The 12602-nt window shown below is 39.8% G+C and overlaps 1 protein-coding gene across 13 annotated transcripts in view; it reads left to right on the top strand.

Annotated features, from left to right (window-relative positions):
* Positions 1 to 3900: 3900 nt before the first annotated feature.
* The window catches only part of ubr5 (ubiquitin protein ligase E3 component n-recognin 5), a 46446-nt gene continuing 37744 nt past the window's right edge, over positions 3901 to 12602 (top strand). For 8 of the 13 annotated variants that reach the window (XM_086077816.1, XM_086077819.1, XM_086077822.1 and 5 more), the window contains exons 1-6: positions 3901 to 4143; positions 8488 to 8532; positions 8631 to 8712; positions 9081 to 9157; positions 10822 to 10941; positions 11416 to 11695. In XM_086077816.1, the coding sequence (XP_085933942.1) occupies positions 4082 to 4143; positions 8488 to 8532; positions 8631 to 8712; positions 9081 to 9157; positions 10822 to 10941; positions 11416 to 11695 (666 nt within the window). In that variant the 5' untranslated portion in view covers positions 3901 to 4081. The remainder of the gene's footprint in view (positions 4144 to 8487; positions 8533 to 8630; positions 8713 to 9080; positions 9158 to 10821; positions 10942 to 11415; positions 11696 to 12602) is intronic. The other 5 variants (XM_086077825.1, XM_086077826.1, XM_086077817.1 and 2 more) reach the window with 1 other exon arrangement.

The raw sequence follows: 12602 nt of genomic DNA on the forward strand, positions 1-12602 counted from the left end.
TCATTTTTATATACAGTATATATAAGTTTGAAATAACATGTCCTTAAAATGTTTACTTATCAATGTTGCAAGATACCGTTAGATACATAAAAAAAAAATCAAATAAAGTGGGCTACTGTTGCAAGAGCACCAATATGTCATACAGTAACACCAGTGACACAATGTACAGAAGATGGCAGAACAAAGGATATTTCAAACAAGTGTTAGAATTGTATTTTTCCATCCATTTTCTTAACCGCTTATCCTCACAAGGGTCGCTGGAACCTATCCCAGCTGGCTACAGGCAATAGTACACCCTTAACTGGTTGCCAGCCAATCACAGTTTAGCAAAGAAATTGTGCATTACTGACTGAAACTGAGATAAAACCACATCACTTTAGTCTTACCCAGGTGAACCCATACAGGTCAGTCATGCTGAGAGGAAGAGAAATCTTAGGGGACCTCAGGAAGTAGGTCGTGACAGCACATCTGTCTGGGGAAAGCTATAAAGTCATCCCAAAAAATTGAGCTTCATCATTCCACTGTGAAGCAGATCATCTGCAACTAGAGAACACTGAAAATGACTACAATCCTGCCTAGAAGTGGACGACCTTCTAAAATATCAACAAGAACCACAAGAAAAATGATAATTCAGGTAAAAAGCCAACTGGAACATCACATCAAGGGATTTGCAGACCTCTTTTGTTGCATCTGGGACACATGTGCATGCTTCAACAGTCGGAAGAAAAGTCAATCTTCAAGGCTTTCATGGAAGGCTTGCCATGTAGAAGTCTATGCTCTCAAAAAAAAGGTCAAAGCTGCCCATCTCAACTTTGCCAGAGAGTACCTGGACAAACCTGAAGCTTTTTGAAAGTCCCTTCTGTGGACAGATGAGTCAAAAATTGAACTTTTGGTCATAACTAAAAGAGTCATGTTTGGTGAAAAGTCAACATTGCATACCAGCAAAAGAACCTTCACTCTAAAGTGAAGCATGGGGGTGAGAATGTTAAATTCTGGGCTGGCTTTACATCCTTAGGACCTGGACAACTCCACATAATCCAGAGAATCATGAATTCAGAGGAATATTGTGAAATCCTGGAACATAACCTAAAGCCGTCCTTTGTGAAGTTACAGCCTAGTAGATGATGGATCATGCAACATGACAATAATCCAAAGTATTCCAGCAATACAACCAAGGAATGGCTGAAGAACAACAAGATTCATGTTCTGGATGTGCCAAGTTAAAATCCTGACTTAAATTCTTTCAAAATACTGTGACAGGACCTGAAGCGGGCAGTTTATGCTAGATATATATATTATATATTCATAATGTGCTACTTGAACAAAATATATATAATGCTGTATATATATATATATATATTAGTGCTGTCAGGCGATTACACATTTTAATCTAATTAATTACAGGATTTGTCAGGACATTACAAAATTGTACACCAAGAAGAGATGAGTGCTTCATAAATGAAATTCAAAAGAAAACATTTAAGCACTTCAACAAACCAATTAGGCCATACATTATTTTAAAAGATAATATAATCTTCAATTTTGTTCAAAATATTTTTGAACAAACTTTAATCTAAACTTCCACAATCTGCGGTCAGTGTATGGATGGCATGAGATGAACTGATAGTAAATAGCTGTGGTCGTTTTTGAGCTAAACTAACAAACTGGTAATCAGGAAAAGTAAGAGGTTAGAAGGAGAGGTTAACAAAAATCTATAGCTACAATATCTGGGTCGTAACAACTCAAACCCAAAAGAGGAACTTGGGCTACAGTATCAACTCCTCAAATCAAAAACACACCCCAAGCTAGGTTACAGTATTTGACAACAGACAACTAACGCTATGTGTCCTTGAGCCAGTTGCTCAAACAAGCTTGTTTACATTGAGAGTCTTAAATGATAAGTCAGGCTGGAGCTGCTTTTTTCTTTTTTTTTTACAAAAGGTACAAATCATTGCGTTCTTGTTAATAGTCCCGGCTTTGTTCTTTTTATAAATAAATTTGCGTTTAACCACTAGCACTACCAGAATTTTCAACTAGATCTCCCAGAGCCACCATTTTGAGCCTAATATAGTTATTACTCGCTGTTTTAAGTAGTGTTAGAGTAGACAATATTAAGTATTGTACTCTTTGCGTGTTCAATTAACTGAATGGTGAGATTCTGTTGAAGAAGTTCCTTTGCAAAGGTTTTAATTACCAGAAGCTTCTGGTCCACATAGACAAACCATCCAAGCGATGCTCTGTTCAAATGTGGTGATCTCTCTCCAGCTCACATCGTTATTTATTCACAAAAAGGGTTCAGAAAAAGGTCAGCCCACAACACACCTGGTTACAACTGAATACAAGAGAATCCGTTCCCATGGGTATAAATCAGATTAAAAAGAATACAATAATAATAAGCCTGACTCCCTTCCGACACAGCAAAATCCCCGGAACCTCCCTTTAGATTACGAATGAATAGACAGACCCGTTGCTCTTTCTCATGAAAGTAACACAGATAAGAATATAGGTCTATTAATACAGCCATACTGAGTTAATTAAATCTAAAACGACTAAAATATAATTTAAAACTGAAAAACAATGTTAATAACTTAACAGTAGCTAATAAAATCTCTCTCTTGCTTTTCTGAGGCGGATGGGTGGTGGACTTTTATTGATTTCAATTATCAGGCTTGTACTGCCAAAAACGTCATGACTCCATCACATCTAGCAGCCATTTAAAAAAAAAAAAAATTTATTACTATAAGCCTTTACTATACCTTGAAATAATTTGTCTCGTAGAGGTGGACATTGCATTCAACAAACCCGTGATTTTACCCGCGATAGCAACCATCGCAGGCGGGGTGTTTGAAAATCATCGGTCTCCTGGAGGTCTTTGTGCGGCCGTATCTCCTGAACGTACATCCTACCGGGACATAAGGGCATCCCGGACTCGTCTCGACGACAGCTTTCCAACGATGTCCGTGCCATCGCTCCACGACATTGCGCTCCGCCATGGTGATCTAGTTTGTAGCCTCTGTGATGAATGGCAGTTGTGGCAGCGGCAGCAACTACGGAAGCCCAGCAGCGCAACCCCGCGGGTCCCGGCGAGATGAAAGATGTACATTGAAAAAAATAGAACCTTAAAAAAAAAACGGCTCTGGGAGATATAGGAGGTCCAAATAAGTTTGCCTCGCTCTCCTGGCTGTGCTGCACTCGCGTCCATGTCTGCTGTTGTCAATGCTCGTAGTGGCTAGCCGCCTCTGCCGCCTACGGGTACCTCGATAGGCCAAATTGCGCATTGATTTGCCACTCGCGATCAATTGCATTATTTTTTTTAATGCACTAATTTGCGTGTAATTAATTAATCTAGATTAACGCGTTAAAGTGACAGCCTTTTATATATATGTGTGTGTGTGTGTATTTTATTCAATTATAAATGGATTTTGATTGTTCATAACATGTTTCCAAGTTTTTGTCTTGTCCTGAGAAAGCCTTGGCCACCCCCTGGTCGCCCCTTGGATAAAAGTCTAGCTCCGCCACTGTGACCAGCACACAGTAAGGACAACTCTATTATACTAAAAATGAATTGATGGATTGTAAATCTAAAATCTATTTTAATATAATTGAGTGAAAGATTGACAAATGCAGTCAAATGGCGAAAAGGATCAATATTACCCGCCCAGTTCTGAACAAGACCAGGGTGTACTCCTTCTCTCGTCCTAAGAGCCTAATCAGGGCAACCTGTATGGAAAATGGATGTATGGAATGGCTTCTAAAGTAAAGTCATAAAGACACTCAGATGCATTTTTTGAAGGGAAACAGTGAAAGGCCTTTAGTGCTGAAAGTAATCGCGTTGACAGTCCTGTACGTTTCCTGTTTTGTGCTCGCGCTCCAACCAGCAGAGCGCGTGCATGTTCTCTAATCAACACACACAAGAAGCTTGCTAGAGTTAAGATGGCGGCATGTGGGTGAGGAGGCTGGGCTCTAAACTCGAGTTTTCTCACCATTAAACGATTCTTATGAATCCGGAAATATACAGCTGTCGAAAGAACAACAACCTCTACATCTTTCGCACGCCTGGGTGTGATTTAGGATTGCTCCCATGACATCTATACACTTCGTGGTTCACCCGTTGCCCGGGACTGAGGATCAGCTCAATGACAGGTATTTTGTCGTGGCCCGTGGAAAATAATTATCTACCGTCTTTTTCAGCGGCTTGTGCGAAACAGTGTTGGAGGTACAGTTTGTGAACGACGCTGACGCTGTCATGTGCGTCAACTATTACTTCAACAAGGAAAATGTCCCATTACTGTAGCGGTGCGACTAGGCCTGGTATCTTGAACAATCCTCTTTAGCTTCTTGCTATCTATACAGACGGTCGTTCCTACTCGCCGCCAGCTGCTAACCCGTTTACCCAAGGTTAGCTATTACGCTAGCTGCCTGCATCTCTGGAAGGATTGGCTCACAGTCAAAGTTGAGATGGACAATGCGGGTTGGGGGATGGGGTAAAAAGAGGGGAAATTAAGCTCGCAAAACACGTCGTTATCCAGAATACACGAGCTTTTCCTCTTCATTACATTTGATACATTTCGACGCGTTACGAGATTTGTATTGTGTGTGTCTTATCGATAATCCACATCAATGAAGAAGCTAACGATAGGCTAGTTAGCTCAAGGCTAATGCTAATAAGGTTCCACGCTTTTGTCAACGCGATACATTTGGATTCCAGGGGGTTTCCTGACGTATGCGGGGGACCATTAGCCTACAACCTTAGTCACATTTTCTTTTCTTTTTTTTTTGCCTATGACAGACCTTTGTTTTAAACATACCCAAACGCTGATTGTATGTTAGCGAAGTTATTTCACGACAGTCGTTAAAGACCCAAAAGAGAATCTTTCGTGTTATGTTTGTTTTAACATTTTATTTTCTCTGCTTGTTAGACTACCAAAAGGCAATTTTATTAACAGTAAATTAAACTGCACATGATATTCGAGGAAAGTGCATACTCATGCTTGCATCATAGTAATTATGGATGTTTTCCATAGGATGAAAATTGTCCTCAGCAAATGTGATCTCAGTTGATAATAAATTGATTTATCCAGTGAGATACTAGCAAGACAAAGAGGTTCAGAAGTCACAATATTTTTCTACTGAGTCAATATCCATTTATTGAGGTCGGTCAGGCCACATGTGATAATACTCAATCTTAAAAAAAGAAAAAATAAAGTCCTTATTCGAAATGACGAACGGAAATACAAACAAAATACAATGTTATTTAAATTTTGACATTTATCATATTTGATTGAAACAAAACATGACCACAAGTATTACAGCTCAGACTCGCACCCCAAATCTCTAGTCTCTATTTGTGTTGACATAAGTGAATGAAGTTCAAATTGATTTGCAGCTTGAGGGGGAAAAAAACTGCAATAGTCCCACAAATGAAAAATAAAATTTTATCTAAATGGAGTGCACTTATATAGTGCCTTATTCATAGCCTCATATTTTGGCACGACAACGTACTGACAGCATTTCTTTAGTTTAAAATAGCTTACTTTTAATCACCAGGGTGCCTTTCCACACCCTGCACAATGGTCAAATGTTTTTTTGGTTCCATTTTAAATCCATCCACATTCTTTCGTACTGGCCTTGTCCTAGCTAATGCAAAGAACAAGATAGCTGGGGCCTAGGGAGTTTGTCTTTCCAGTCATGCGTCCAAGTTTGTTTGTTGCTACGACGGTGTGAGAGGCCAACAATGAATTAACAATTGTTGATACACTACGTAGACGGGGGCTTCACTGACTGTGCTGATTTAGAGTTAATTTAATGCTCATTAGCTGGTTAACTATACCTACACACTTTCAGGATCAAAGCCTTCACACGACGCATGCGCAATCACCACATGCATATGACACATTGAGTTGCCATTCAGTCAATGTGACAATGTTAAATCATTCGTTGTGAATCCAAAATTCTTTGTTTTTTGTGTGTGGCCAATTCGTGTATTACTTTGAATCACCACTGACTCGCACAGCCATATCCTGTATAGTCGTGTGTTACGGCAGTTACGCGAGTCTGTCTTTGTCTTTGCACACAGTCGAACAAAACGCGCTTACACATGGCACTTGGTTTTCTTGGCGCCTACCGATGCGGACAAATGCAGAGCTGCCAACTGTTACGAATTGTTCGTATTTTGTCATGGAAATCACTCAACTCTACCTCATTATGGCTGTAACAGTGTCTGTTTGATACCACGACACAGACGTGGCGTTCTTCTTTAGGTGGCTACGGTGACGTAATGCATCACTGCTCTCTATTCCACTACAGTGGAAACTAGCAGTTAAACATTAGCCAAAAGCTACTTGGCTAACAGTGTTTCCCACAGATTTTAAATCTACTTAGGTGGGTGGACTCCAGTGGTGGGGATGAGAGGCGGGTTAGACGGGAGGTGGGTCTCAGTCCTGTTACCACGTCTCATCTCGCCTCATGATCCACAAATTAGTGACGGCGAACTAATGTTACATGCATATCCTGTCGTGACACTTTTTTATTTCCTTTTAAATATATTTTAAATACATTTTCTTGAAAATTCTTGGGTGGTGGCCAATTTATGTGGGTGGCCCGCCTAAGTATTAAGATGGTGTGGGAAACACTATGGCAGAGTTGGTCACTTTCCTTAATCGGCAATTCCCGTCAATGACAATGCCCACCTTTTGTCACGTGCTTACGCATATTCGGCGAAAGCTTTTTGACGCGGAGGCTTGCAAAAATGCGCGGAATCAGAGGGACTGTATGTGCTTACCCCGATTGACAGACGTACACCTGCTTCAGTCCGTGTATTTTTCCGGGGCTTCACGTCATTGTGCACTTGCCGCAAGGTGGGCATCGTCATAGACACGAATTGCCAATTAACGGAAGTGCCCAGCTCTGCTAACCGCAATCGTTGGTAGTCTTAGCAAAGCAGCACCACAAAATGGAGTATCATCGCCAGATTATTATGTTCAATAATGTGCAGACAATAACACTCTTGATGACAACTTTATTCATCAGAATAAATGCTGTAACACTGCACCATACTGTTACTGTCACACATACTACATTGTTACTTGTTGGAACACAAATGGCCATGCCTCGTTGAAATGTAGCTAATGATGAGTTATATTTTTAATCATTTGTTTGTATTTCGGCACTTGATAATATGTCTTCAAAGGAAAATATCCAGTAGCACAAAATGATGGAGGTCGTGTGCCTTTAAAAGTGTGTGTGTGTGTGTGTGTGTGTGAGTGTGCATTGTTGTACTGCTAAGTAAATAATTTTATGATTGATTTATTCTTTGAAGTATTGTAATTTTGTGCCGTTGCAATTAGGGGTGTACCGATCAATTGGCCAATTTATCTACTCCAATTTCTTTAATTCTGGGTGATTGGTGATCGGCTGATCCCTTAAAGATAAACCGATCCTTTTTACCGATCTCGTCTCCCTCCTTAGGGGTCTGAAAGTCAGCCACAGTCCTCTTCAGATGAGATGACTAATAGGCTTTTTATTTGAGAGAACTATATCATGTACAGTTAAAACAGCCCCTTTGTATTATCTCACAGATATTGTTCAATTTTTTCCAATAAAAAAGATTGGACCACTGAAGGTGTATGCTGCTTGTTATGAAAAAAATCGGGTTTGGCAGGTCAGACTTTTTAAAAGTATATATAAATCAGTGATCGGCCGGAAAATTGCGATCGGTGCACCCCTAGTTGCAATGCCTTGTTTTCAGTGAGGTTAAGTCATAGCCTTTATCAAATATATTTGATTGCACAAATTCAAACCGTGAATAAGCATCAACCTTATCACTCGCTAACATTTTTTATCTTATTTTGTCGTTTTATTTTCACAAGACTTGGGAATTTTATAGAACTTTAGATGCAGCATCTTGTGTCTTGCTTATGCACAACATTCATTGATGTTCACTGCATGCCGAGCTAAGATATCCTATTGGCCCTTGAATGCTCTGAATCAATGGCAGGACAGCTTTTTCATGTTGCTTAGGTATCGGTATGGGGCCAAAAAACAGTATCGGAGCAACACTAGTTAACATAGCTAAAGCTAAAACAAAAGTTGATTTGGCATTATATGGGAGCTTTAATATAGTTAGCCGTCTTCCACCCCCGCCCCCCAGCTCTAGTCTACACGTCATAACACTGTCCAGCATGCAGTTCAGCTGTAATGAAATAAAACAATTAAAAAATTCATATAAATTGTTCTGAAGTGATTTTTTTTAAGATATGTTGGCAGTTCTGCTATTTGTAATTTAAATGTTTCAAACGGTAACACTGTATGTAGACGAGGTTTGGTTGATTCAACACATCACTTGCCAAATTCATTTCCAGACAGAGACACAGTGTGACAATGCAGCAAATACGAGAATAGTATTGCTTGGTGCCTTTTCTCAAATATCAGTTAAGTGTGTTGACTGATCCATCTTTACTGATCCAGTATTTTTACTTTTCTTTATAGACTCCGTGAAGTGTCAGAGAAACTCAACAAATATAGTTTCATTAGGTGAGTTATTTAAAATTGCACCTTGAAGTTGAACAAATGCAATTCTTTTATGTCATTGTTTAGCCCTAATTTCTGTGTTTTTTTGTGTGTTAATATAGTCATCCACATTTTAGCCTGTTGGAGCAGGCCACATTGAAACAGTGTGTTGTTGGGCCAAACCATGCTGGGTTTCTTCTTGAGGTAATACTGTTTTCCATTGAGATATTAGTGCATGCACATTATTAGTTATCCAGTTAAGACAGGAAATATGTTAAATATGTAATCTCTTATTTGATTTAGCAAATAATCTGACTAATAAATTATTAATTTGCTTGTGTCTGTTTTACCAGTTGACTACTGTTCTTTGGGTTTCATTTGAGTTGTTTACATTTTACCTTCACGTGACTCAAGTTGCCAAAATGATTCCTATTTGTAGGAGAACCATGGATTATTGCAGCAATTATTTGATGATCTAGAAACATTATGTAACCTTTTAAAGTGTACTTCATTACCCAATTTGAAGATTTGCACTTTCCATACCTGTAATTGTCAAATTAAATCTATTTTAGGATGGGCGTGTGTGTCGAATCAGCTTTGCTGTCCAGCCTGATCGCCTGGAGCTTAGCAAACCGGATGGCGGTGATGGGTGAGGTCTTTTATTATTGCTTTCTTTCATCTTTGTGTGTTAGAACAAACGATTGCTTAGGAAAGGACCATGATTTAAATTTGCTAAGGTTTACTAATGATTGGTTACTTTAACTTAGTTTTTTATTTATTTATTTATTTATTTATTTACTTCTTGCCCAAATGTCTGACTTTGGCTTTGGTCTCATTGTTGGGAGGAAATATGTCATGATTAGCGCATGACATTAACAACTGCCAGCCCGCCAAATGCAGGTGAATTTCATCAGTGGCGAGTGATGAAGGCACTCTCAATAGAGATCCGGAAGTTGACGACGTCACACATCCCAAATGCACGTTAGCTCTGCCACTTTGGCAGGCAAGAAAACGTTCGCTCCTTTGAGTAAACGGCAAACGCCACACTTTTACAACGATAGACAGCTGTTGTGGACCAGGTGTCACAATGAGAAGGGGCAAAAGAAGGCTTGAATATTCTTCAGGCTACCAAAAGAGGAACCGATGCGTAGCCAATAGTTCATAAGTGAACAACAAGACGGAGGAATTGGGAATCCTCCTCATTGTGGTAGAGATCTCTTGCGTAGCGATCACTTCATATCAGGTCAGTCAATCACTGAATTAGTTAGTCATTTAGATGTAGTTTGATTGTATAGTTCAATGAAGGCGAAAGACGTGATTGGGCACTCTGTATGCGGTGGCTGAACCACCAGATGCTAACTGGCGTAGCATCTCACAAGTCCCACCACACACAAAATGTGGGGGATATAATCGGTTTTGTTCGTTTGTGCTGCTAATATATATTACACAGTTGAATTCAGTAACTGCATAATGAAGACTTTTTACGGCATAAATAACGGCGGCGCCGGGCGAATCGGCAGGTGCTAAATTGCTAATATGCCAAAATAACACTGCAAGCCTTGCGTGAAACTGCTAATTTAGGTGACATTTTGACCATACATAAAGGGGAAATAAATCTGGATTGTCAAACTTGTAAAGCCTTGTATGATCACATTTACAAGCACTCACAAGTGTGAGGGGGCGATTCCATGTACCAGCCGTCGTCGAGTTTTTTATTTTTATTTTTTAAAGTGTCTTGGTCCAGCTTGTTGTTTTTTTTGAGCTGACCCTGATTTATGTCTTGTTTTCACTCAGAAGTGTTGGCGTATATAACCATTTTGTTAATTTGTCTTGAATGTGCTATTCTGTTTGTTTTGCTCATTACAGCCAGTTTTCCTGCTTCCTCTTAATTGCCCTCTGAGAGTTTGATCGTATACGTTTATCATTCAAATTGTCACTATAGTTTTTTATGTTCCGTGCGTAATAACCTTCATACAAAATGCCTGTTTTAGGTAAAAAATTTTTTTTTAAAGAAATATACAAACATGCATCACATATCTTGAAATGGGAGAAAGCAGCTGCATCCCCAAAACTCCAAGTACTTTCAAAAAGTCTTGAAGGAGGAACGAGTTGCAGGCAATTCTCGTTCCCAAGGGTGTTGTCATGCTAGTCTCCAACATACCCATTTATTTGAATAATGTAATAGTGTAAGAAATGGATCCTGAACCAAAGGGTATCATTTGCCAATAATTTTGCTTTCTTTTCACCCAGGTAATAAAGAAATGAGTGGGCCACTTATAGGTTTGTAACTGATCTCCCATCTTTTGTTTCCAGTTCAAAGTTGAGCACTGGTTCAGGGACAGGAAGGAGCTCCAGGCCAGGCAGGACTAGTGATCCTCCCTGGTTCCTGTCGGGTTCTGACACACTGGGCAGACTGGCAGGCAACACCCTTGTGTAAGTTCTGGCAGGGTTGACAGAGCCAAGCGGTCCACTAAAATTTGAGTGTATGCACCACAGCTCTGATGTTATTGCTGGGTCGTGGTGTTTTTGCTTGTCAGAGTCGGTCGGTGCCACACAATCATTATAAACTGCTGTAATATACAGTAGCCATCAGGGGGAAAAGCTGTTCACCAGTGGGGCACTGTCTCTTCCTACATTGTTAATTCATGTATTGATGACTATTACTTGCCTCATTAACTCCAGTATTTTTAGGTATTAAAATGAATCATCTTGGCCTTCCAAAGAAATGATGTAAAAAATAATTAAAATGCATTTGTTTATTCTTGTTGTGTAACAACCTTTTTATATAATATAAACTGCTGTGTATGTGCTGTCACAGGGAGAAATCACTTTTCGGCATGTGTTCTGAGACTTTTCTATAACATGCATATCTAACCTCCACTCTCTCTGTCGTGTTTTGTTGTGTAGGAGTCGCTGGAGCTCTGCTGTAAATGGAAGCAGTGGTGGAGGTGGAAGTGGAGGTGCAGCAGGAGGTGGTGGAGCAGCAGGGGGCACCAGTGGGAGTGGAGGAAGTGGAGGAGGAGGAGGAAGTGGCAACACTTCAGGCAGATCATCAACAGCAGCTCGTGACTCCCGTCGTCAGACTAGGGTGATCCGTACAGGAAGAGATCGGGGATCAGGTCTTCTAGGTAGTCAGCCCCAACCAGTCATACCAGCCTCAGTCATCCCTGAAGAACTTATATCCCAGGTACATCTGATCTTTCGTGACAGAATTTAAAGCGAGCATATAGAATACAGCCTGTATTGTATAGTGTAATGAACTTTTTATACTAGAGATAGACTCGTGTGTTTTTTTTTCTCAGGGTCTATGCTTATTATAAGTTGTCAAGGTGTCCGATAACCGATATTTGGAGCCAATATTCACTTCCATTAGAAGGGAATATATTGGTTTCTATTTTTATTTATGACCGCCGCTACTATTAACGATTATTGTTGAAATGTCTTTAAAGCTACTGAATGCAGAAAATTCAGTTTCAAATCGCTACTATTGGCGGGGGGCTTGCAGGAGTACCCATTGCAAACAACTAAGGTGTTAATCTACTAATTAGAAGATGTTTAAGTCATAAATGGGCAAATAAAAAGGCTATTGTAAAGAAAGTTTTTTCCGAATTGTTAGAGCATCTTTAAACATTTTTATTGAAGAACTCTTCAGATTTTTTAAATAACCTTTGATAATAGACGGCTTTAGTTTTACAATTTTAATAAAAAGTTCAGGGAGCTTCCAGGGTCATCAGCATGAAAACTTAATAAAGGATCATGTAAATATGTAAACTGGGTTTATGAAGTTTAATTAAGCCCCAATTCATGTGCACATTCGTATATTTGCGTGTTGAGCTTTTAAATGGCATGGTCGAGTGACTTCGTTTGGCTCTCCCTGTAGCTTACACTCCACTCGCCTCTTCCCTGCTGTGTACAGCAGCTGCCACTGCAGGCGGCTGTCTGTCTTTCTTGTGCTGAGGTTACTTTCCAAAAATACCAGCTTCTTGACAGCACAATCACTTGGACTTCTCACTTCCTTGGGAGCCACATTGAGGACACCTGAAATACGTGACAACGCTGAGCAAATGATTTGTGAGCGAAAGTGATCATTCCGC

The sequence above is a fragment of the Leptonotus elevatus genome, chromosome 6 (genome assembly GCF_054856555.1).
Source record: "Leptonotus elevatus isolate MCC_2025b chromosome 6, RoL_Lele_1.0, whole genome shotgun sequence".
Taxonomy (NCBI): Eukaryota; Metazoa; Chordata; class Actinopteri; order Syngnathiformes; family Syngnathidae; genus Leptonotus; species Leptonotus elevatus.